The 27,449-nt window shown below is 41.1% G+C and overlaps 1 protein-coding gene across 4 annotated transcripts in view; it reads left to right on the forward strand.

The window, feature by feature from the left end:
* Positions 1-27,449, forward strand: part of ABITRAM (actin binding transcription modulator) — a 355,528-nt gene that overhangs the window by 37,201 nt on the left and 290,878 nt on the right. For all 4 annotated transcript variants that reach the window (XM_044064580.1, XM_044064583.1, XM_044064581.1 and 1 more), the window contains exon 3: positions 10,666-10,792. In XM_044064580.1, coding sequence (XP_043920515.1) covers positions 10,717-10,792 — 76 coding nt within the window. In that variant the 5' untranslated portion in view covers positions 10,666-10,716. The remainder of the gene's footprint in view (positions 1-10,665; positions 10,793-27,449) is intronic.

Genomic DNA, 27,449 nt, shown 5'->3' on the forward strand with positions numbered 1-27,449 from the left:
AAATTTTTGATTTTATAGGGGCCAGGATAGACGCAACACAATCCAGAATTTTCTTGACCACCGACAGGCTACGCAATCTGCACCTCCAAATCTTGGACCTCTTACAGTCCCCCGCACCACCGGCTGTATTGGTCTTGAGGGCCCTGGGATACATGGCGGCTGCCATTACTGTATCTCTGTTTGCCCATCTAAAGATGAGAATCCTTCAGTGGACGCTTCAAGTGCAATGGTCTATTCTTTTTCAACCCCTATCTACCCCTATTCCTCTCAGCAGGGTGTGCAAGGAGTCGCTCCTCTGGTGGCTTCATTCTGCAGACCTTTGGGAAGGACGCCCTTTTGTCCTACCTCCTCCACAAGTCACGGTGACCACGGACGCATCTCTCCTCAGGTGGGGGGGGAAGGCATTACAGGGGCAGAGCTGTCCAAGGCACGTGAACTCCCACTGTGACCATGGGCGCATCTCTCCTCAGTTGGGGGGGCATTACCGGGGCAGAGCTGTCCAAGGCACGTGAACTCCCACAGAGACCTCACTGCATATCAATGTACTGGAGATGAGGGCGGTGCTTTTGGCGTTGCAGGCTCTCCATCACCTTCTTCCTCCGGGTACGATTGCAATTCAATCAGACAACATGTCTGTAGTCTGGTACATAAACATGGGGGAACCAGATCCTAGCCTCTTTGCAAGGAGGCCATGAGAGTGTGGGAATGGGCGATCTCCACCAACCGCTTTCTCATAGCAACGCACATTCCGGGTCGGTCAAACATCTTGGCAGACAGGCTGAGTCGAATGATTCTCTCACCTTACGAGTGGTCTCTGAACCCGACAGTAGCGAACCAGATATTCCTCGCCTGGGGTCAACCTTGCTGTGATCTCTTCGCTTCGCCTTCAAATGCAAAATGCAGTGAGTTCTTTGCTCTGATTTCCCCCACCAGGGGAAGCCCCCAGAGACGCTCTATCTCCTGCTTGGCCATCCTGTCTTCTCTATGCTTATCCCCCTCTCCCCTTGATAACAAAGTTCCTACAGGAAGCTCATCGGTTGGGGAGCAGAGTTACCCTCATAGCCCCATTCTGGCCTCGCCAGACCTGGTTCCCTTACTTACGGCCTCATCTAGTACATCCTCCCTGGATCCTAGATCCCAGTCCGGATCTGATTTCCCATCCACTGGGGTTCAAGACCCCCGACCTGGATCATGTCAAGCTGTCATCTTGGTTGATCCAGTTCCCCTAATGGCTAGATCTCCCGGATTCTCCTCCTCTGTTAAGGCCATCCTGTTGGCCGTGCACAAACCATCCACCAGAAAGATCTACATGAGTAAATGGAAGCATTTTTCAATCTGGGCAGAGATGATGAATCTAGATCCTTTCACGGCCCCCGTCCCAGCAGTTCTAGACTTCCTTTCAGCAGGGAGCTAGTGCGTCCACTATTAAAGTACAGCTGGTAGCCATCTCCCATTATCACATAGGTAACAATTCAGGGCCTCTGGCGTTGTCCAAGATCTGTAAATCATTCATGAAAGTAGTCTTCTTGTTACGACCCCCGATTTAGAGATACAGTGCCTCCATGGGATCTTACCATAGTTCTTCAAGCTCTAACTGGGCCCCCATTTGAACCGGTGGCCACAGTGGAATTAAAGTATGTATCTTGGAAGACAATCTTCTTGATTGCCATTACTTCCGCCAGGAGAATTTCAGAGCTTCACGCTCTGTGCTGTAAACCTCCTTACATAATTTTTCATAAGGACAGGGTCTCCCTCAGGACCAATCCATCCTTCCTGCCCAAAGTATCCTCAGAGGCCAGTATCAATCAGTCGATCAGTCTTCCGGTCTTCTTTCCAAATTTTCAGAATAAAGGCGACTACAGACTCCATCGTTTGGATGTTCACAGACAACTATGTTTCTACCTGAACAGAACTGCAGATATCAGAAAATCTGACCAACTTTTTGTGTCCTTTGCAAAATCACATTTGGGAAAGCCAGTCGCTAAAGTTACATTAGCGAGGTGGATCTCCCAATGTATTCTCCTCGCCTACAAAAGTTCCGGTCGTCCTGAGCCCCTAAAAGTGCGAGCCCACTCTACACTATCTATGGCTACCTCTGCTGCCTTTTGGTCAAGGGTCTCTTTAGATGACATTTGCCCAGTAGCAACTTGGGCTTCTTCACATACCTTCCCAGTAGCAACTTGGGCTTCTTCACATACCTTCATTTCACACTATAAATTGGATCTCATATCCAGAGGACGCACTTCTTTTGGCTTTGCAGTGCTCCGGAATATCCTTCCATAAGGGCCTCCCAAGTTACGGGTAGCTGGGGACTCTGTCCCACAGGTTGTAGACCAAATGAAGTTAACTACTTCAGATAAAGAAGTTATGTACTCACCATAACGTTCCATCTGAGTAGGTAACTTCATTTGTCTGCAACCGACCCTCCCTCCTTCCCCTGGACCTATGGTTTGCTAGTTACGAGCCTGTGTATATCTTGTTCAGTCATCACCCTTGCAAAATGATAAGGGTTTATAGGTTATAGAAACTATTGCCTTCTCTGGTAAACTCGATCTGAGGGTTACAAGGAGGTAGCAGGTTATTATGGGTAAGGGGGAGGAGCTTGGAGCTCGGATCTGTAAGCTTGGAAAGCTGCCGGCTCGGATCCAAATTGGATCCGATACCCACAGGTTGTAGACCAAATTAAGTTACCTACTCAGATGGAATGTTATGGTGAGTACATAATTTCTTTTTTATAGTATATCAGAATGTTTCGGGTGCTTTTGAGGCATGGGGGAGAGCTGAATGCCTTACACAACTGAGAGCTGCCATTATTTTAAAAAGCAGCTCAGCCTGGAGTGTACTGCTATACATTGAACTCAATAGTTAGGAAAAGATTTTTATGAATTGTGCGCATCCATTTGTTTATGTTTATATGAAAGAACAAACACACACACGTATAGATGATTTTAAAGCAGGGTGGTGTTTAAGAAATGGCTTCAGTGAACCAAACACCCCAGGAATTGTGGTGGACATATTTATTAACATACTTATGCAATACTAATTAAATAGCATATTTTCCTGTTTGTATTGATATTTAATATGCTCCCTAAGATTCAGAAGTGTCTGACACACTGCACAATCCCATTTACATTTGTATTGGGTACAATCAATTCCGAGACAACCATACTGCTACATTGGTATGAAGGCACCAGCCTGCAGCACAGACGGTGGTCTTGCTGGCAAATTTGTGTACAAATGTGGCAGCTCAGGGTCATGGCTAATGCTAACTGATCTTGTACTTTCCCTGAAAACGTCACTGGCATCTGAAAATGGCTCTACTGTGGTATTTGAGGAGCAAAACTGAAGAAGTGCACACCTACATCATTTCACTTTACTGAATTGGAGCTGGTAGCACTGCTGCACTGCTGGAAGTACTGAAAAACAGTGTGTGTGCTTGTCTGTAGATGCATGATTGCAGCTGTCTGGATGTGCGTATGTATTTGCGCGCATGTGTGTGTTTTGAAGGTGCCTTTGCAACTATGTTGTATCGTTTGATAGGGGAACACTAGCGATTTAGTTCTAACAGTGATAGGGAGACACTAGTGATTAACAGTGACAGGGGAAACACTAGAGATTTGTTCTAACAGTCTAGTGGTTGATTAGGAAAAGTAGAGCCAATAGTGAGATATTACTCACTGTGGCTTTTTCATGTCTCTGAATCACAGATTGTTGCTGTTGCACTATGCCATTGCCCAAAAAGCTCTGTTTGTGATAATGTTTCTGAAATCCGGTCCTTATTTTCCTTGCATAGCTTATAGAGTTACATGCTCAGCATAGGAGAATTCTGGTCTGTTTTTTGTCATTTTTTGCAGCTTATGCCATTTGCACGTCGTTACTATCTACCCTGCAGGAAGTCAGTGTTTGGGTATTTGTAATATGCCTGTTTTATATGTGCAGTGTATAGTAAGGATTTGTATTGCACATTGACAATGGAAAATTGCTCCACAACCATAAAATACTGTGACCCTGTTTGTTCTAGGTGATGATTGGATTTAAGACTAGCAGCTTTTACCTTTGCATGAGACGTTTGTGGTAGAAATTTTCAGTACAGGACTGCATGACAGTGTACTCTTTATACTGCTGATGGTTGTCATGAGATGTTATTCTTGAAGACATCTGTGTAGCTGGGGCATGATATAATTATGGATTGGATCAGCTTGTAACATCCAAATTCACCAATTCAGCAGTGAAATACTAAAAACAAGAAAATCCATTCACGTTCAGTAAAGTTTCATCAACTTTTGATGTCTAGGAAAACCTTTCATGAAAATCAAATGATGTCTATAGTTTTTACTTTGGCTTCACTGAAATAAACTTTAAACTGTGATTTCATGTCTAGTAAATGGTGGAAACTGAAAAAGGGTAATTGTGAGGTGGAGTTCAGGCAAGAGTTAAGACCGGCACTGGGTGGCAGTGAAGTGTTACCGAATAGCTGGGTAACTACAGCAGCGCTAGTAAGGGAGACTGCTAGAAAGGTGCTTGGCATGACATCTGGACAGAGGAAGGATGACTAGGAGACATGGTGGTGGAATGAGGAAGTACAGGATATTATACGGAGAAAGAAGTTGGCAAAGAAGAAGTGGGATTGTCAGAGAGATGAAGAAAGTAGACAGGAGTATAAGGAGATGAGGTGCATGGTAAAGAGAGAGGTGGCAAAGGCTAAGGATAAAGCATATAGAGAATTGTATGAAAGGTTGGACACTAAGGAGGGAGACTGGCTAGACAGAGGGACTGAGCTAGGAAAGATGTGCAGCAGATAAAGGCGATCAAGGATAATGAGGTAAACATACTTGCAAGCGAGGAGAGTGTGTTGAGCAGATGGAAGGAGTACTTTGAGGGGTTAATGAGAATGAGAGAGAGAGACGGCTGGATGATGTGGGGATAGTGAATCAGGAAGTGCAATGGATTAGCAAGGAGGAAGTAAGGATAGCTATGAAGAGGATGAAGAATGGAAAGGCTGTTGGTCCAGATGACATACCCGTGGAAGCTTGGAGGTGTTTAGGAGAAATGGCAGTGGAATTTTTAACCAGATTGTTTAGTGAAAACTTGGAAAGTGAGAGGATGCCTGAGGAATGGAGAAAGTGTTTTGGTACCGATTTTTTTTAAGAATAAGGGTGATGTGCAGAGCTGTAGTAACTGCAGGGGGATAAAACTGATCAGTCACAGCATGAAATTATGGGAAAGAGTAGTGGAAGCTAGGTTAAGAAGGGAGGTGATGATTAGTGATCAGCAGTATTGTTTCATGCCAGGAAAGAGCAGTACAGATGCAATGTTGGCTCTAAGTACAGAGAAGGTCAGAAGGAGTTGCATTGCGTCTTTGTGGACTTAGAGAAAGCATATGACAGGGTGCCTAGAGAGGAGTTGTGGTATTGTATGAGGAAGTCAGGAGTGGCAGAGAAGTATGTAAGAGTGGTACAGGATATGTACAAGGGTAGTGTGACAGCGGTGAGGTCTGCGGTGGGAGTGACAGATGCGTTTAAGGTGGAGGTGGGATTACATCAAGGATCAGCTGTGAGCCCTTTCTTTCTTATTTGCACTGGTGATGGACAGGTTGACAGACTAGATCAGACAGGAGGCCCCGTGGACTAAGATGTTTACAGATGACATTGTATATGTATTGAGAGTAGGGAACAGGTTGAGGAGACCCTGGAGAGGTGGAGATATGCTCTAGAGCGGAGAAGCATGAAGGTCAGCCAGACTAAGCCTAAATATATGTGTGTGAATGAAAGGGAGGATAGAAGAATGGTGAGGATGCAGGGAGTAGAGGTGGCGAAGGTGGAGGAGTTTAAATACTTGGGATCAACAGTTCAGAGTAATGGCGAGTGTGGAAGAGAGGTGAAGAAGAGAGTGCAGTCAGGGTGGAGAAGAGTGTCAGGAGTGATTTGTGACAGACAAATACTAGTAAGAGTGAAAGGGAAGGTCTACAAAAGGGTAGTGAGACCAGCTATGTTATATGGGTTGGAGACAGTGGCATTGACAAAAAGGCAGGTGTCAGAGCTGGATGTGGCAGAGTTAAAGATGTTAAGATTTGCACTGAGTGTGACAAGGGTGGACAGGATTAAGAATAAGTATATTTGAGGGTCAGCCCAGGTTGGGCAGTTTGGAGACAAAGCCAGAGAGGCGAGATTGCGTTGGTTTGGACATGTGCTGAGGAGGGATGCTGGGTATATTGGGAAAAGGATGCTAAGGATGAAGCTGCCAGGTAACAGGAAAAGAGGAAGGCCTAAGATAAGGTTTATGGATGTTGTTAGAGAGGACATGCAGGTGGTTGGTGGGACAGAGCAGGATGCAGAGGACAGGAAGAAAAGGAAACTGGTGATCCGCTGTGGTGACCCCTATCTGGGAAAAGCCAAAAGAAGAAGATAGCTGGTATTGCTTATTTAATGCCATGATTAACTAACAGGGTTGGCGTTATAAAGAAGTTATGGACATCCGAGGTTGTTGTGTGGTCTGAAACTGCAGGTAGAGGGTGTCTCATCCTTAGCAAGTCCATTATTTCCCCATAATGCCCACCCTGAAGGGTATTATTCTGCTCAGATACTGGTTTGCCTGCATACTTTTGTTGACCTTGTTTAGTTGTCTCTTGTGTAGATTTTATATGTTTGCTTGTGTTTTCTTGTGAGAAGATCATCCTTTTTATTCTTTGTCATTAATGTGTATTACATCTTAAATGAATTTTGATACTATATGATATTTGTTTTGTTTTGAAATGACATGCAAGATATTGCATGTCCCTTTAAGAGGTGACAACTACTTTATGGAAACCTTTTACCTCGGGGTATATTATTTAATATTAGTATGGCAGTACTGTGATAGTAATATTCTAGTGTAAGGTACTCCTGTGTTGGAACGCTTTATTCATTAGACTTATGTTAACAGCCTGACATGTATTGCCTTGTCAAATTCAAATCAATTTTTAGAAAATATACATTTTTTTCACTCTCTTCCAACTGTAAGATTTCTATACAGTGAATTACAGAATTTAGAAAATGTGCCTCATAACTGTTATAAGGTGATTGAGGGATCAAAGCAAAATGTTAGTCTGTTAAGAATGTATGAAGCTAGTATTTAAAATGTTCCAACACAAGCAAATCTTACACAGAACTATTAATACCACACTATATAGCATCTTTTTTCCTACCAGTGCAGTCACTGCCACTATAGAACACAGTCACATAAACAAATGACAGTATAGCTTCTCAGTGTAATAGCCATTATTACAGAACCATTGCACACCTATCTTATACACAGACAAATTTGTGCAAAACAAACAAAAAAAAAAACTAATATAACAGGTCAAGTCTGTTGTAACACTTTTACTGTCAAATACTCCCCATCATGTGAAATTGTTTCATTATCTTTTAGGGTAAATATGGTCTAGCTGTATGCAGTGACCTGCCAGCAGCCTTAATTCTTTCAGTAACATTAAACATAACCGTACTCGCACAACCTGTCCACCTTGTACAACTTCATTCGCAGCAAATAAAATGTTAAAATCAAGCACTGTACAGTTATCAGTACAGCAGAAATGGTTAAGATTATAAGTTGATAGATTTCATCCTGTATTCCAGCATATTCCGTAAGCTTGATTCCCCTATTCTGGGAAAGACCCTGAGCAAGTTACTTAATCAGAAACTTCTCTCATGTTGTCCTATAAACATGAAATCACAACAGAAAGCTTGCCTGGATAGCACATTAGAAATGCAAGTGGCTTAAATGTAGTTATTTCAGCTTTAAGCCATGGCCTTGTCCTTCAAAATTGCCTTGGTAAAACAATCCATGACGGTATGTGTCCTGTTTTGTCCCTGTACATGCCTTACCCAGATATACTGTGCCTGCAGTAACTCTCTTTCTCAGAGTCATGCTACAGCAGTAAGTGGTGCAGTGATGGTCACAGCTGCCATGACAATGACATTCTGCCAACTTCTTCCTTCCCTAGCAGCAAACACCAGCTCCATCATGTCAGCTAAACCAGTGAATCCACCTACTCTGATAAGACTGAAAGGTTTCCTATCAGCAGACCGAAGACTCATATTTTCGAATGCGTCTTGGTCGAACTGACAAAACCAAAACTGCAAAATATCGAAGCGGCATGTAAGTGAATTCTTTCCCTGGGAAGAATTCGCTTGGCCGCTTCGGTACTTTGCTGTTTTCGGCACTATAGTGCGGTCTCGGAGTTGGTATATGTAAGTATGGGGTGTGTGGGGGCACAGCCCCCCCACTTAATCTCATGTTTTAGTGTGCTTTTTTTTTTTCCGTTGGAACAGTGATTTCTTTTTCCTTGGAAAAAAAACGCTGTTCTAACAGTTCGGTTTTGTAAGCTTTCGCTTACATGGGGTCGAACCATTTGTTTACCTAAGCGTTCAATGATCTAATATAGACCCAACTGAAAGACAAAATAAGTGATAACCCAGCTTGGTTACAGAAAAAAAAAAAACCCTAGTTGTCATGTTCATCCGTCCAACTAAACAAAAGTACATTTGTAAAAAGTCTTCATAAGTAGCTGGAGTCTCGTATCCTGCAGGCACTTATAAAATAAATATTAAGATAGGGTTTTACATTATATCAAGTCAACATTCAGTTATTATATAATGTATACTACTGTTACGAAATAAAAAGGACTGTATTTTTCCTACATAAGGAAACAAGGATACAAGCATGCAATAACCTACACAAGACAAAACAAAATATAATTAACAAAAGTAAACAACTCAGGCCATTTTTGGAAATAATGTCCTTATAGGATGGTTATTATAGTGAAGGACCAGACCTTACAGGGTTGGGGAGGCTCTTTACCTGAGGCATCATGTCTCACAACAACCATGGATAGTCTGTTACTTCCATGTAATGCCCACACTGTTAAACATTTTTGCTTACTTATCTAATTATTTTCTAAGCTACCTGTTCTGATGAGGATCACAGTGGTAGCATGCCAAGCAGGGTAGACCAGACTTCCCTAGCCCCAGCATCAGTCTTCATCTCATCTTGTAGAATCCCATGGCTTTCTCGTGGTAGGTGCTGGCTGTAATCCCTCTCATGTCCCTGACCTATGCTAGGGTGGCCTACTATTGGAGATGCTTGGATCATCCTCACAATGTGCGCAAACCACCTCGGCTGACTGTTCTCATCACAAAGGAACACTGACTACTGCACTTCGAGCTGCTACTAGACTGCCATTCTTCTCATTCTGGCTTGTATAGTGAACCCCCACCTTACAAGACAAGCTCATTACTGCCACTTGCATCTACAATATCTTCCTTTTAGTCACTACCTAAAGCTCATGATCATAGGCGTGGGCTGTAGGCATGGTGTGAACAGTAGATGGAGTGCTTCGTCTTTTTACTTTGTTCTGGCTTCACCACCACAGTCTAATATAGCACGTAAAGTATTGTTGCCATTGTGTCCATATGCTGGTCTGTCTACTGTCCTTTTAGTTTCATTTGTAAACAAGTTCAAGAGGAACTTAGTCCTCCGCCTGAGGTATATTACCCCCTCACTAGCGGAGAACAATCCACTATTTTTTTCTAAGAAGAACTATGCTGTCTGATCTGGAAGTGCTGATCTTAATGGCAATCTGTTCACATTTGGTAATGAATTGCACTAGTGCACTCTGGAGATCAGCCACTTGAGGTTAAGAGAACAGCATCATCTACAAACAACATGGATCCATGGCTGCACCGATGTCCTTTCCATGAAAACCAGAAATAGAAGGGAGTCGCTATGCACCCTTGTTGGAGAGTTAAATCACCTGAACATACTTGATTTAATGCCCGGAATATTAACACATTTGCACTTCTCAAACATAGGGACATAAATGGCATGCAACAGTGGCCCCAATTCCTGTTGTATATAAACAGCTTTCAAATTAATTTTTGTTAGCAACTTGCAGTTAAAATTTTCCAAATGTTGGAGAAAATAATTTTAAGGCATATTTTAAGTCAAAACTTTGCTTCTTCATACAAGATTTTTATTTTATTTATTTATTTAACATTTGTTAACTGGAAAAGTCCGACTTGGAACAAAGCCAATTTTCAGCAGAGGTCCGGGGAGAAATGCTCCAGATGCATGTCTTTGTGATGTGGGAGGAAACCGGAGCACCCGAAGGAGACCCACACAAATGCAGGGAGGACATGCAGACTCCACACAGAAGGCACCCCAGCTGAGAATCGAACCAGAGAACCTCTTGCTGTGAGGCAACAATGCTACCGCTGCACCACTGCACCGTCCAGTTGAATTCAAATAGAAAGTTTACAGACAAGATCTCTAAAGCCTGTGAATGTTCATCCTCAATAGACTGATTTCTGAAAGAACATTGCTGTTGCAGTAGAATTGCTGTTTATGTTTGTATCATTATTTTCCTATGTTGCGTCCACTCTGCTTATATAGGACACTTTTTGTCTTGGTGTTTGGAAGATGATTGCTATCAACTGTGCTTGCATTTTAGGCTTTGGGCCTTCCCAGGGAGTGTCTTTTTTCTCCTGATGATTCTGTGCATCTCTCTAATGTTTTGAACTAAAAATACTTGTATGTTTGATATGTCTACTAACTAAGCTTAATTGCTGTTTTTCCCAAGTCCTTACCCTGCAGATTTTGATTACATTTTTCTTTTATCCTTACGTGCAGGCTTTGATGTGTGACTCACAATACTGATTTAACATTTCCTGCAAGATTAGAATGACAGAAGAGGCAGAGAATCCTGTTGAAGTGCCCTCATTAATTGATCGATATTTCACTCGCTGGTATAAAACAGGTATGTTACATGATGCATTGGGCTTAACGAAACAATATAAAAATAGATTGAATAGGTAATCCTAGTAACTTCCATTTAACTAGTTACAGACCATTGACTTCGGAGTCATAATTTAGTGACCACATTGTTTGTACCTGAGTAGCAGTTGATAAAATTCATAGGTTCATAAGTGTGTATTAGGCTAATGGCCCTGGAGCCTTTACAAGCCTACCCCGTAGAAGTGCCCTGGCATCGTGCCGCCCGACGTTTGTTCCGAGTGCCTCTATCAAATAGAGCCACTGGAGTGATCCCCGGGGTGAACTTTCTATTATCCATCCACTCATCAATAGGGCCAGTGAGGTGCTCTGCTTAACATGTATGGGAAATCTATTCCAGAGCATAGGCAGTCTCTAGGTTATACACCTGTCCCTCCGGCATGTTTTGTTGATTGTGGTAATGAGGTTGAGGTCTCTGGAACGTATGGTGCGGAGGGATTGGGATTTCTTTTGATGTAGCATTTGTAACAGAGCTGGGTCAGACATGGCTTTGTAAGTCAAGCAGAGATTGCCTCTTAGTAGGCAATATGAGACTGAGAACAGCTGGAAGTTTTTCTTCAACTTCAACCAAGGAAACAATTTTGGTTACCATTGTGCCTTTATAAATAGTCTAGACATAACAACGTGGTGTCTGCACTTAATTTTTTTAAGTGCTTCTGTTTTTGGAGTGTCAGATGATGGACTTCTGTGCTCTAATCTACTCCTTTTGTCTCTCACGGTTCTGCCTTATGGTTTCCATACAGAGGTAGGGCTAGCCTGTCCCCTCCCCCACAAGATATGGGGAATGTGATAGCTAGGTATTGTGTACTTCAGAGCACTTGTGGGATGTAAGACACAGGAGAGTATGTGAGAGCATCATGCCTGCCTATTTCACTGTAGTTTTAACATCTACCTGTTTTAGAAAGTAGAACACACATAACAGATTACGATGTGCCCTTCCTACACTAGTTTTGCATTGCATTTCTCTTGAGATGCTAGGTGCCTGCTGAGTATCTAGTCCTGTCGATAGAAAATGTTTCTTCATCATTCTCCTGATGAAGAGAAGCAGTCTTCTGTCAGTGCTCTTGGGATTCTTTGACAGGCATCTGTCCCGAGTGTCAGTGCTCTTGGGATTCTTTGACAGGCATCTGTCCCGCGTGTCAGTGCTCTTGGGATTCTTTGACAGGCATCTGTCCCGAGTGTCAGTGCTCTTGGGATTCTTTGACAGGCATCTGTCCCGAGTGTATTGTGCTCCCTGTATACAAGTGTTCAGTGTCACAGATGGAAATCCAGGTGCTGAGATTAATGCGTTTTATATGTGAAGCTGATTTTCAAATCCGATACAAGTATAAAGAAAAACACTGTAGTTCTCAAGTTTGGTGGTTTTGAAGGGGGAGGAAAAATATATATGTAATATATAGTTCAAAAAGAATATATATAATATATCCGAATACCAACAGTTCAAAATGTAGACACTCAAAATAATGACAAGATCACAAGGCAGTGAGTTGGATTTCTGCAATTTATCAAGGTCAAGTTCACCAAGATAGGATTTGTCAGGTCATATGGATCAAATCATGGTGTCTTTTATGTCCCCATATTTTCCTCTTGAGGTGATGTAGTGGAAAATGTTGTTATAAAGTGGGGGTGCAGAGGGTCTGTCCCTGCAAGATTGATAAGGGTACGCCATGTTGTTACATACCATATTTTTGTTTATTTGTCTTTGAACTGGACTTTTGCTCTAGTGGTTTAAATGGTATGATTTCTTCAAACAACATATGTCTCAGTGATGTCTGGTGGGGTAGTCCCTGAAATCATTAAAGAACTGATGACCTCACTAGCTAAACTTTCTGTAGTAAATCATGTGAGGAAGATAAAGTTCCTGATAACTGAAGAGGGCTACCCTTCATAAGCCTGCATGCAAAGTTAAGCATGGAAACTGCTAATGTCCTAATTTGATGTCCGTTGTTAGAAAACTTGTGGTATCTGTTGGAAGAAGGAATGTAAAAAAATCCTGAAGCTTTTATGTTGCAGGACATAATGACGGTAATGTTAAACAAATCTGATCTGGTTGATAAAGTAACCAGATGTTAGGTAACAAGGCATTTGACACAGTGTCCAGTAAAGGGTAGAGAACAAATTAGACAGGCTTGGAGTGGATTCTAGGGTGGTAGGTTGCATAGGTGCAATATAGTTATATCAAATGGAATTCCCCTGGATGAAAGACCATAACTAATGAGGTACAACAGGCTTATTAATGGAGATGTTAATTTTCATTGTGTTTGTAAGTGTCCTGGCAGAGTGCAAGGAAGGAAAATATTCTACTTTTCTCTGATGACAGCAGTTGCAGTGGAGACTTGACAAGAGATGGAAAATTAATCTGAAGCATGTTACATTTACTACATTACAATGAGAAATAGTGTAAGTTATGTAGGTATTGTAAACCCATAGGTTCATGGGTGTATACTAGGCGAATGACCACTAGGGCCATTATAACCTTAGCCATGTAAATGTGACCCACAAAGTTGATTTATATGGGGGGATGATTTACTGACTGCCTGTGTCCATCAGAGACATAAGCACCAGACCAGGGGTGAATTTCTGATTACCCGTACATTGGTTCAAGTTGCACTTAAAAAGGGTTAGTGAGGAGCTCTGCTTCATGTGGATACAGGGCCTGTTCCAGAGAACAGGAATTGTCTGAGAAATGTATCTGTTTCAGCAACATGTCCTATTTATGACAAGCAAAATTTAGGTCTCTTGATCTAGTAATGCTGATGCTGTTTGTTTCATGGATGTGCAAAAGGTTCATCAAAACAGGCTACAGGGATGCCTTGTGTATTAGGCAAAGATCACCTATCAGAAGTCTGTATGATACTGAAAAAAGAGACCGGGCTTTAAGGCAGTCAGTGCAGGGGATTGTGTTTACTCAGTGTATTCTTTTTGTAGGCAACCTTCACGGATGTTCCAGTTGCTGCACATGTCTGGTCAGGTACATATTGAAGGGGGCATTATACTCTTATGACTGATCTGATGAGGGCCGAGTGCAGTATTGCAATGACCTTTCTGGACATAGATGCCATGCTCTTATTTATAAGTTGAGCAACCCAGAAATATTTTCTTGCTACCTAGGACATGTTGGTCGAAGGTTAGGTCTAACATGTCTACATTGTTTTCTGTTTTAAGAAATCTGCTTGGACTGGTGTTGTTGGTCTGTGTGAGAGGTAGAAACTTAAATTATCTAGGTTGCACATTCCACATGTTTTTTCATTGGTTAAATTGTCTCTTGAGTGGTACTTGCACAGTGAATTTCTGGGCCTTTGTGTTTTCTAAAGAAGGATTTCAGGCTTGCATAAAATAAAGCACTGCTTGTTTTTCCTCCCTTCCTCCCCTTTGTTGATCTGTTTTTTAAGCTTGATAATTTTAAGCTGTCAACCCCTACTGTAAATTAAGCTTAATGAGCTTCTTCCTTTCTACACTGCTGTTATCTTGAATTATTTATTTGCTTTTCCTTGTGCTTATATTGAAAAAAGTTCATTTTGCCTCATCTGTTCTACTGATTTACTTGCTCTGAATTCAATATCTAGCTAGCTGTTGGATAAAGTAGTGTATTTTTACACTCTAGCAAGCACATGTTTTTACATCAAGAGGTCAGTGGATTTTCCATCTAGTGCACTGGGAGATATCCTGGTCTGTTTAGGTTGGATAAACACGTGCAATTTCTGTGTGTAGTTTTATTAACTGGGGGGCTTGTTAATCAGCTGATCATGTTTTTAGTGCCTTTATAAATTCTGTACAGTTGTGTGGCTCTTGGCTCTTTCACACAAAGCAAAGCACTTTTATTGTATAATCATACGTTTATAAGCTATTTAACGTACACTGTTGTATCCATATCTTTACATTTGTTTCTGGTAGCATTTCATATCTTTTAAGGTTGTTTTTGATAGCATTTTCCTCTGGATATTCCTTTACTGTGCTTTTACATTAAGAGGACATGGATTATTAATCTAGTGGCAGTAGGTGTTTACCTTGTCTGTTTGAGCTGGAAGCACACAAAAGGGATCTAAGTATTTTTTGTACTTCCTTTATATACTGTGACTGAACTTGAGCAGTTAAAAATGTACTGTCTGCTGCTGCTTTAAGTAGTTAATTGTATTGTATTGTATTGTATTGCATTGTATCTGTTAGTTGTAGGACTGTTGTAGGTAGTTTGTGTAGTCTTTGTTACCCTTTGGGTTCCAGACTAGCTATTCTACATTAAGAAGGTGTTCTGCACCCTTGTGGCAGAACTGTACTGGTCTAACTTCTGAGTTGGGGGTTGATAATGGAAGGCTTATTGTGTGCTTTCCTGACTGATAGTTAGCTTAAAACGTGTTTCTCATTGCTCATATTTAAGCCTTGCATTTGTGCAGTGATTCTCTTCTCACAATGGCAGATAGCAGTGCTCTGTATAGATGCTAAACTCTAGAAGCTCAGTTTTTCCCTAAACAGCTGTAGTAAAACCCTTCCAAGGTTTGCTGCTGCTCTAGGAGCAACTCAGTTGCTCACTGAACAGTGTTGCCTTATTGATCATCCTTGGCCTACATAAAGTATAGGTCCCTCTTCTAGTCTCACTGCTACAAGTCCTGTCAAGTTAATCCATCCCCTTCCCTAACAAAACATAGAGTAAGAGCCTGTTCTATTGGATGGGCAGTTTTCCATCATCTCTCTGGCCAGCCTGATAGACATGGGCATCCTGAGACAATGTAGCAATTGCCTCATAGATACTGACAACCACTTACTCCTGAAACAATCAAATACTTTGTGAGATGTAGTTGCACTATGATATTGGAGGCAAGACTCTCACATAAGGACAAATTGAATGCCAAACAGGTTGTCAGCACACACGCACACTTCCCACATTAAATAAGGATACAACGCATAAACCCACATGTCCGGAGGTACTCGCTTATTAAAAGGTCAGAGGCCTCCAAAACAGAAACCTCTTTTCAGGTTCGGGAAAGCACTCAAGTCACTCAACTATAAATACCGGCATGACTCTGTCATAGTCCATCTGGGCATGGTTGACTTGAGACATGCCTCACTAGACTATATGAAGAGAGACATGACTGAGCTTTCAGATTGTGTCACAGGCAGGTATCCAAGGATGATGTCACTGTACAAATAATAAATGGTTGACTTTAACAATTGACTTAGCTTTTGGTGTCCGTCCAAGGGGAGCCACTGTCTGTCAGCTTGGGAAGACATGGTCGACAGACCACACTGCTTTTCCAGAGATGGTCTACACCTGACTCCTCTAGGCTTTCGGATACTAGCAAAGGCATTAGCTGCCCCTGTTGTGCTTTTTTTCAGGCTTTGGCAAAATAACAGACCTCCTAACATAACAAAACCCTCTCTAGATAAACTCAAGGTACTGCTATTTAATGCTAGGTGTCTAAAGAAGAAACTGCACTTTTTGGAAGCAATCCTTACTTTGGGAGATACTGATGTCTGTGCAGTCACCAAGACATGGTTCAAAGGCACAGAGAGCACCCTGACCATGCAGGGCTACAATGACTTCCATATGTTCAGACCACAAAGTGAACAAGAAAGAACCAAAGGAGGAGGTGTATCCATCTTCATCAAGGATAAGTACACCTTGAGACTGGTTAAACAGTATGACTTTGTTGAGCTATTCCGTGTCCAATTAACTATAGGCAAAACCCCCTCTACCACATCATAGCTAGCTATACGTCCCCCACCATGAAACAGAAAAAGCATACCTCATAGCTGGACTTACTGGAGTCACTTGTCATGCAGCCCGACACCTTACACATGGATGATTTTAATTATCCTACCATCAACTGGGAAATGCACACATCCACAAATATGCTGGCTCAGTGGTTCTTGGACTTTTTCAGTGCAAATAGTCGGAATAGCTAGTCAGCATACCCACAAGAGGCTCAAATGTCCTGGACATAGTATTCACTAACATGGGAGAGCATTGCACCCCCCCCCCCCGGTGTGATGTCCTTCCTGGTAAGATCAGATCATAAATCAGTCTCAGTCAATGTAATTATAAGACCAGATAGCCCCATCAAGCTCAAGAATTTTTCAGACAAATTACTTCCAACTAAGTGATAGTATAAGAAGTTTCAAAGCCCCTTGAATGCAGATAATACAGACTGCTCTGCAGACGTGTGCACCAGTGTCCTGTATAACCACTTAAGCAGTTGTATAGAATCATCTGTACCTTACGGGATTAAAACCAGGTCTTGTCAAAAAAACAAGCCACCCTTCTGGACCCCGTAGTATAAACAGGCTGTTCAAGAAGAGTAAGAAACTAATGTCCAAGAACAAAAGGGAACTGACTCAGCAGAGGAAGGAATCCCTCTCTAGCTTGAACAAACAAATTAGAGATCTTCTCAAGTTCTCCAAAGCTAATTGTGAAGTAAAAATAGTCAAGACGTTCTTTAACTACGTCCGAAATCCGTTTTCAGATGGCACCAGCCATACTTAACCGGATGTAGTAGCCAATCTGCTAGCTGATAGATTTGGAGCAAACTTCATCCCTGTCCCATCCAGTCATAAGTATACCTGCCACCATTCCTCAGCCTATTATCTAAAGAGAGCAGGTCATCTTTACACTCTCCAAGGCCAAAAACCACAGCATCAGTGGGACCAGACAACATCCAAGACTGCCTTTTAAACAACTTCAGACATGACCTGGCAGACTCACTTGGATCCCTGTTTAACCACAGCCTGCAAACTGGCTATGTTCTGGCGGAATGGAAGACTGCAGCAAGAATGCCTCTGCACAAAGGGGGACCATCAATCAACCATGGGAATTATAGGCCTATAAGCTTGACTAGCCTCATCTGCAAGGCCATGGAGAGAATTATTATGGACCTTATTAACAAGGACATAGGTAATCTCCAAACTCTGGACCCAACTTGGTTCAAATTCATTAAATGTAGATAATGCCTGTAAAACATGGTTGATTTCTTTGAGAAAGTTCCCAAGGCCCTGGATGAGGGCAAGACAGTGCATACTGCTTATCTTGACCTAGTCAAGGCATTTGACACAACCCCCCACTCGGGTATTATAGAGAACTCTTCCATTTGGGAATTAGTCCCTACATTACCAGATGGGTAGCCAAGTGGCTCATCAACAGGACACATACTGTCAAAGTGGGTGACCACCTCTAGCAAAAGACCAGTCACCAGTGGCATACATCAGGGTTCTGTACTGGGCCCCATTCTGTTTGGAATTTATTTCTAAGACGTCGGGACAAACTTGGACTGCCTGTGGCTGACCAAGTTTGCTGATGATTGCAAATTGGGGGCAATCATAGAGTCCCCCAATGATGTTAATATACTGTGAGCAGGGTTAACACAGACAAAAGGCTGGTGCCAAAGCCACAGATTAAAGCTAAATGCAAAAAAATGCATTATTATTCCCTTTGAGAAAGCTGACATCCCTGCTAATTACATTATAGACAGCACCCCCCAAGTGTAGACCCAGTGGTATGTGATCTGGGTACTTGGGTTGATAGCAGTCTGAACTTTGACCATCACATATCCACAGTAAAAAGGAAATCCTTCTATGTGGCACATCTTATAAGAAAAGACATTGCATCTAGATCAAAGGATGTTATAATTCCATTATACTCGGCCCTCATCAGACCAATAATTGAGTGTAATGCTCCCTTTTGCATGTACCTCACTAGACAGTTGCAACAATTGGAGAGACCATAAAGGCTTCTCACCAAGAAATTACAGGGTGCACAAAAGAAGTCTTATGAAGAAAGACTGAAAGCCCTGTCATTGTATTCTGTCTCCTACAGCTTGCTAAGGGGTGACTTGTGCATGGCTTACAGGGCAGTCTCTGACCTGGCCCTGATGGAAGGGTTACACATCTGTAAATCAAAGTGCACGAGGGTCACTCACTCCGGGGATCTTAACCTAGCCTCTGACATGAACAGTTTATGCTGGATAGATAGATGCATCTCCCAGAGACTGCTACTTCTCTTGAACAAGCTTCCAATTCACGTGAAACAGAGCCCTCCCTGACCCTGTTCAAATGCAGCCTAGATCAATGGATTGGTGACTGCAAATTCACTCCTGTGGTGGCGTCAATGTCCCTCCTGGACAGAGGAATTTGTTGTAAACTACCATAGACCCTTACCTCTGAGAACTTCACTTAACTAACCAATGACAATTGGGGCACCTCGGGATAAATATGGCTAGGCTTGTAAGAGCTCTAGGTCCGTTGGCTTAGTAACCTTGTGTGAACCATGAACCTATGAGTTCCCAGATCCATGACTGGTGAATCGACTTTTAGGAGTGTTTTATCGATAATGTAGTTATCCATGGTGGCCAACTTCCCAGTGCGTGCTGTAGTGCATTTCTTGGAAATGAGCTTTAAGCCATACATTTGTCTGCGTTGGACATTTCTGAAGGGTGTTCTCATTCTGTGGGGATTCAGTGACTGGTCCCAGTTTCTAATCATTTGTGAGCTTGGTCAGCCAAAGGCCTTTGACATTGGCTTTGATCAATGAGAAGTCAATGCCAAAAAGGAATGGGACCAGTACAGAGTCCTGAGAGACTCCACTGGTGGCAGTCATCTTTGAGGCGGTGGTCTCACTGATCCTAACCTCTTGGGTTCCATCCATGAGCAAGCTGGCTGTCTAGGGTGTTAACAGAAATGGGCATAAACTCCATTGTAAATTTGTTGACAATGCCCAAGTGAGTTTGTTTAAAATGCTTTAGCCAAATCTAAGTAGGCAGTATGCACTGTTTTCATTGATTGCCTTAGCAACCTTTTCAGAGAAGTCCACCAGGTTCAGTAAGCATGACCGTCCTTTGAAAAAAAGCAAAAGAAATTGGGATGGATCCAGTGTCTGGAGGTCTCCTATGTCCTTGTTGATAATTGCTATTATAATTCTTTCCATGGCTTTGCAAATAAGCCTAGGCAGACTAACGGGTCTGTAGTTTCGAGAATCTGTTGAAAGTCTGCCCTTTTGAAGGGGATGACCATCGCAGTCCTCCATTCTTGTGGCACAAAGGCTCTTTTAAGACTGAAGTTAAATAGCAGCTCCATGGGTCCTGATAAGTTGCATATAGAAGGTTTAGGAGGCATCCTGAGATGTTATCAGGGCCCATTGAGGCTGTGTTCTTAGTTTTAGCAAGCCCAGCCAGTACATGCTTCTTAATTACGGAGGGGTTATGTTTGAGGGTGTTTCTTGGGGGATGGTTGAGGTCAAATGGGGGTAAAATTGAAACTGAGTTAGTCCTCTAGCAGGTTTGCTATATCACCAGGCTCTGTCAATGTGGAACCAGTAGCCACCAGTTCAGTTCATTGCTGTGTGCTGCCCTTGAGGTTTCTGATATAGCCTCCCAAGTGAAAGATAACCATAAGGCCTTCTTCAGCTACCTTAACCTCAAAATTGGCTTTGTTTGACCTAAATAGCCATTTAGTTTGATGAGAGAGTTTTTTTATCTTTATGGGAATTACCCTTCCTAATTTTTTGCCATAATTGTCACAGGGTGGTTTGTTTCTAGGATTGGTTCTGGACTTACTTTGCAGCCATTGACACGGTTTTACAGAGTTTCTGAGAGCAATTCATCATAGGCTGCTATGTTCTCAGGGTTTGAAGCGCATTTGACAAACTATTGCTTAATGAAAGGTACTTTGCCTTGGAATAGTTCCTAATTTTACTAGGTTTATGGAGTTGATTTTGATTTCAAAGGTGACAGCTTTATGGTTGGACCTTACCAGAGTGGACGAGACTTTGGAGGGGGGTGGGGGGTGTCAACATTCTCCAATATTTGTGAATACGAGGTCTAGTATGTTGGGGCTTCTAGTGGAGTATTCACGATTTGGTTAAGGGTTTTTGTATTTATGAAGTCCAGAATCTTTGTGCCTGTAGATTTGAAATAAAGTAGGGTTCCCATTCTGTAGAGGTGTAATTAAAGTCTCCCATGAGTAAGGTGTTAGCTTGAATGGTAAATATCTCTAGTAGGTCCACGTATGCATTGTGAGATTTTTGTGGAATGGAGGGTGAAATTTAGCTGCTTGTAATATAGTACAGGATTTTGTCTATGGTGATCTGCATGTAGGGGAACTCTAGCATATCATCGTGCTTGACCAACCTAGAGGTATGCTTGCTAATGATGTATATTGAGACACCTCCACCTTTAGCCCATGTCTGTGCAGCTGCTGGTCCAAAGTGTGGAATGCACTTAAACCTTGCAGTGCCAGAGGATTCTTTGTCACTTTAAACCATGTCTTGGTAACTGCACAGATGTCTATATTCTCAAATGTGAGGAGGTCTCAGAGAGAATGCATTTTTTTAATAGGCTCCTGGCATTGAACACCTTGAAGTTCAGTTGAGTTGATTTTGCTATGTTGGTAGGCTTATCAATATGGCATTGCATAAAAAGGCACTATGGGGGTGGATAAAGTTTTAGCCAGTTTTTGAAAGCCTAGAGGAGACACCTGCAGACCATCCTTGGCAAAGTCCTTGGCAGAGCAATGTGGTCTGTTAACCATGTCCTCCCAAGATGATAAATTTTGGATCCCCATAGAATGACACCAGAAAGACAGCCAGTGGTTAATGGGCACTTTTATGTTTTATATGGGAGTCTGCTAAGATTAGAGTCCTGGGAACTGTGTTTGCTTGCCTTAAGGGCTTAGTGTTTGGGGCTGCATTGTGAGTGACTGTATGCATGATGTTTTTTTTCTGAGTGCTTTTGGGCTTGCTGAGGCATAGCTTTGCCAGCGGGTGGACTAGGCAATCTTTTTTGTTTAGGAAGATTGCTTTTAAGTGCCTCAGCATAAGTTAGACTATGTGTGTTTTATGTGCTATCTGAGGTGGGTGCTGTGTGTGCAGTTTTGAGAACCTGATATGTGCTTTTATGGGAGAGCTTAGCCTCTTCTGTAAATACACCTCTCGCATACTGTGTTTTTCTTTAAGGATTAAGTGATTTGTCGATAAACATGAGACGATTGCTACATTGTCAGAAGATGCCCATAAAAACCAAGCTGGCTATGAGAAATCAGGAAATTGCATACTTATGCTGTCTGGTCCATTGATTGGGAAACTACAAAGGGTGGTATATTGGGGTTAGAAGGCTGTTAAGGGTGATTTTTTGAACAGACTACTAAGGCTGGTTTATTGGAGCAGATTATGCTAAACAGTACTAAATTCTAATGACTTCAAGATGGCTGCACACTGATCAACAGCTTAACCTCCGCTTTCCCAGTGAGAAAACAGCCAGTGATATTGTATGCTTTTTTAAACGAGAAACATCTTTATTATGAGTAAATTATCATGTATGACATACACAATCATACATTTTATATAAATGAAAACAAATCCTATTGACATAATTGTGGTTGCAGACATTATACATTGCTTAATAATCTAGCCAGTCATTGTCAATCAAACATTACATAGCTCATTCAAATCCTGCCTTCTTTTAAACCTCGTTTCTCCTCTGCATGTATTGTTCCTACAGTTCCCATTTCTACCTATGTACGTTGCTCCTACCCTTTTCTAAAGATCCCAATTCCAGTTGTTTTATCTCTGTTACTATATTCACTATTTCTAGTAAAGTTGGTTTAGATTTTGTTCCATTTTCTTGTAACTGCTTCTTTGGAAGACACAACAATTGGAATCAACAAGGCCTTACTATGTATAGGCAATTCCGATTCTGTATCATACCTCAAAAAATAATTTCCTTAGACTAATTTGCTCACCCAGTATCTCTAACAGAGCAGTGTGCCAGCTTATTACACTCCTAGAAAATATGTTCCCAGTTGCCACTTTGTTCCCCATCCACCTCCAACATTTGCTGTCTATCTGAGGAAGAATTCTTTGGAGTCTACTTGGGGTATAAAAATACCTATGTAAACACTTCCAAGCAAATATCCTAAATCTTCTAGTCTTTTTTGCACATTTGGGAGACATATGTATATGTATATGTGTGTGTGTATATGTGTGTATATATATATGTATGTGCATATATATATATAGTGTGTGTGCATGTATGTATGTATGTATGTATATGTGTGTGTGTGTGTGTATATATATATATATATATATATATATATATATATATATATATATATATATATGTGGAGAAACCAAGCAACCCAAGCGAGCGTAGGTGTAAATAAATGGACACAAAGTTCGTAAAAAATTAAAGACACAGACCTTCGGTAATCCTGACTGCAAAGTAGTAAACCAAAATCTGGAAGATAGCAACCCTTCGGTTCCAACACTCAAGTAACGTAGATATGTAAAAAAGACTCAAAGTTCATTGAAGTTTGGCAACACAAACCTCCGATAATCCTAACAGGAAGGTGATAAATCCAAATATAAGTAGCAACAACCTTTCGGTTCCAACGCTCCCAACTGGAAAAGCGGTCAATCCAAGTTCAAAAAACAGCCACCATTCGGTTCGATTAAAAGACTTTATTACAAGGTTAGCGCTTTCACGGCCAGCAATGATAGCCGCTTCCTCAGACCAAAAACAAACAAACAATCCATAGCACATAAAGCGCCAAATTTAAAGTACTGACTGGCGTCTCATGCATAAAGCGTCAGTGCCTCATTAAAGCGGCAATAACATGTACTTCATATAACACATAAGAACCTAAAGTTAATAAATATTTATACCATCTTAAATAATGAATGCATTGAAGCATTATGGTCCCAATGCGTTATTACAAATTAAAAAACGATGTTAACTGAATACAAAATAGTTAATGGCATCAAAACTTGCTGTCTAAATGCTAGACGTCATGCTTGTAACTAGTAAAACACCGCAAAGTGCATGATAAATCCACCAACTACACAATGTGTGAATAATGGATGATATATAGTTAAAATTGTAAAAATTAAAATGAAAATTAAGATTAAAATTAAAACATTGTGTGGACTATGCAAAGATGGAAATAACATAATTCTTGCCACCTAAATGCTTATTATCAATGTGTACATTGGAGGGAACAATTCAAATTACTGTAATAAATATGTGATAAAAAACTGAGAAAATGATATGGTGTATAATAGAGTGAACTTCCTGGAATGGCATGAACACTAAAACTAAAATGAAAGGACACTGGATGGACAGTAAACGCAAAAAAGGAAGTAACTAAGACTGGGGTCCTACACTGCGTGGAGGTACCCCATGTATGTGTGCAGAACTAGTGAATGTGTATCAAGGGAGCAAAATGACAAGGAAACCATGTATATAGGAGGAAAGAGCCAAAATTGACAAGGATGTGAAATGGACTTTGAGTCAAACAAAAAGCCGAAGTGCCATGTGGCCAGAGTGAAATGGAGCATCCTACCTAAGTGATCTGCCTTTTAAATGGGGTTTGATGGACAATACTTCATTTAATCCTTTAGTTCTGTGTGCAGCTAGTCTGCAGATCCATTTTAGTTCTGCTTCCTCTGTGATGCCCAGTCTTAGTTACTTCCTTTTTTGCGTTTACTGTCCATCCAGTGTCCTTTCATTTTAGTTTTAGTGTTCATGCCATTCCAGATAGTTCACTCTATTATACACCATATCATTTTCTCAGTTTTTTATCACATATTTATTACAGTAATTTGAATTGTTCCCTCCAATGTACACATTGATAATAAGCATTTAGGTGGCAAGAATTATGTTATTTCCATCTTTGCATAGTCCACACAATGTTTTAATTTTAATCTTAATTTTCATTTTAATTTTTACAATTTTAACTATATATCATCCATTATTCACACATTGTGTAGTTGGTGGATTTATCATGCACTTTTATGTGTTTTACTAGTTACAAGCATGTCGTCTAGCATTTAGACAGCAAGTTTTGATGCCATTAACTATTTTGTATTCAGTTAACATCGTTTTTTAATTTGTAATAACGCATTGGGACCATAATGCTTCAATGCATTCATTATTTAAGATGGTATAAATATTCATTAACTCTAGGTTCTTATGTGTTATATGAAGTACATGTTATTGCCGCTTTAATGAGGCACTGACGCTTTATGCATGAGACGCCAGTCAGTACTTTAAATTTGGCGCTTTATGTGCTATGGGTTGTTTGTTTGTTTTTGGTCTGAGGAAGCGGCTATCATTGCTGGCCGTGAAAGCGCTAACCTTGTAATAAAGTCTTTTAATCGAACCGAATGGTGGCTGTTTTTTGAACTTGGATTGACCGCTTTTCCAGTTGGGAGCGTTGGAACCGAAAGGTTGTTGCTACTTATATTTGGATTTATCACCTTCCTGTTAGGATTATCGGAGGTTTGTGTTGCCAAACTTCAATGAACTTTGAGTCTTTTTTACATATCTACGTTACTTGAGTGTTGGAACCGAAGGGTTGCTATCTTCCAGATTTTGGTTTACTACTTTGCAGTCAGGATTACCGAAGGTCTGTGTCTTTAATTTTTTACGAACTTTGTGTCCATTTATTTACACCTACGCTCGCTTGGGTTGCTTGGTTTCTCCACATTTACAACATTTCTGGCTTGGTTGGTTTCTACTTATATATATATATATATATATATATATATATATCTATATATATATTCCCAATTGTTTCTTTGTGAATTTCTTATCCAGTATCTCTTCTCAAGCCTTTCTAACCTGTGATTGATTTCTATAATTATTATGCAATATTTTATATGCTATACTAATTATTCCTTTAACAGCAGCTCCTGATCTAGATTCTACTAAAATCTCTACCATTGCTGGTCTTCCTCTTATGATCCCCCTATTTCTTTCTCTTTGCCTATGCTCTATCTATGACAGGGAAGGCAATCTCTTGCCTGCAGCCCAAATAAATTCTTGACCTCTTCCCTTCCAGTCCTCTTTTGCCTGTGTCTGTAGCTGGAGTCATCCCTCCTATTGTAGATGTACATAGTTATGTGTGTTTGCATTATGTTAACCGGTTAGAAGGGTGTTCTGGGAGTGTTGAGTTTTTATTTAAAAAAAAAAAAAAAAAAAAGTTGTAAGTTCCAATGCTGATAAGAAAAAAAGTATAAAAGATTAACCTGCCAAACAATGGGTGCATGTATCACTAAAGCTGGAGATAGACATTTTTAAAAAACTGCCATATGTAATAGGCGGGAATAACGACTTCGTACAATAATGAGACACTTTCTGTATTATCTTGAATGTGAATGGTCTCATGGATATACACAAAAAGGAGAGCACACCTAATTACATTAAGAAATGCAGAGTGCAAATAGCAATTTACAGTTACAGGAGACCCATTTGTAAAGAACTGAGCATGTGAATTTGATAAGGAAGGATTTCACAATGTCAGGGACAAAGAAAAATAGGAGTATTTCTGTTAATTGCTAGAGGAGTGCCAGTAGGGATAGAAGAGGAAAAAAAGATAATAGCCGATTTATAGTAGTAAGGGGCTACTAGGGCAGCCACAGTGGTGCAGTGGTTAGCGTTGTCGACTCACAGCAAGAGGTTCTCCAGTTCAATCCTTGGCTGGGGTGCCTTCTGTGCAGCGTCTGCATGTCCTCCCTGTGGTTGTGTGGGTTTCCTCTGGGTGCTTCAGTTTCCTCCCACATCCCAAAGACATGCTGTAGGTGGATTAGACACTATAAATTGGCCCTAGGCATGAGTGCGTGCGTGTATGTGCCTTCCGTGGAAGGTTGGACGCTGGGCTGGCAACTCAACACCGTAAAACCTCTACTGGCAATCATGAGCGGACAGGTGATCCGCTGTGGCGACCCCTAACCGGGAAAAGCCGAAAGAAAAAGAAGAAGATAGTAGTAAGGGGCTACTGGTAAGGGATGTGGATTATGCTGGCAAGTATGTATTTATATTTCACCTAAAACTGCTGTTTTGGAGGTTAAAAATGGGACAAATAGACTTTCAGCAGGGAATATTACTTGTAGGTGGGGACTTTCATTTGATTTGCAACAATGATGATGTATCTGGTGGGTATAGAAGGGAAAATATTACAAAAGAGGGTAGATTTCTGAAGAAAGTTATGAAAATATTTGGTATGAAAGACGTGAATTCAGCAATAGGAACATGGAGATAATGTATGTATTATTTCCCAAGGTACAGTAACTGGCTCTAGACTTGACAGAAATTATATTTCACATGCACATTTGCATTTTATTGAGAACATTTAAATATGCCAAAGTTAGAAGTAGATGAGGCTTATCGATTAACAGTTAAGATGGAAGGAAATGAGATAAAAATGGTGATGTATAACCAATCTGAAGGAAAGTGTGTAGGATTAGATGGTATTCCAGTAGAAGATTGGAAGATGGGAAGAATTAAAGTGATAAAGGTCTGGAAGGTTTTTGTTTAACAGTATTTTAAAAGGAGGGGAGGCATCCTGAAATAAAAGCTGTGGTAGCTGTAATACCTAAAGATGGTAAAGACCCATCTGATCCAGCTTCATATAGGTCCATTTCAGTTTTAAACCATGAATATAAAGTGTTTAATGGCTAAAAGAATGACAAAGGTTTGACAGCATTGATAGGTATTGATCAATGTGGTTGTGGAGGGAAGGCCAACATTTGACAACAGAAACAGAATATTGATGATCCAGGGGAAAACGGAATGTAAGAAAATACCACTGTTAAATAAACACACAGAAACAACTGAGTACAGTCCACCAAATAATTGAAAATG

The sequence above is a fragment of the Protopterus annectens genome, chromosome 3.part0 (genome assembly GCF_019279795.1).
Source record: "Protopterus annectens isolate FY-2018-M chromosome 3.part0, PAN1.0, whole genome shotgun sequence".
In the NCBI taxonomy this organism is placed as follows: Eukaryota; Metazoa; Chordata; order Ceratodontiformes; family Protopteridae; genus Protopterus; species Protopterus annectens.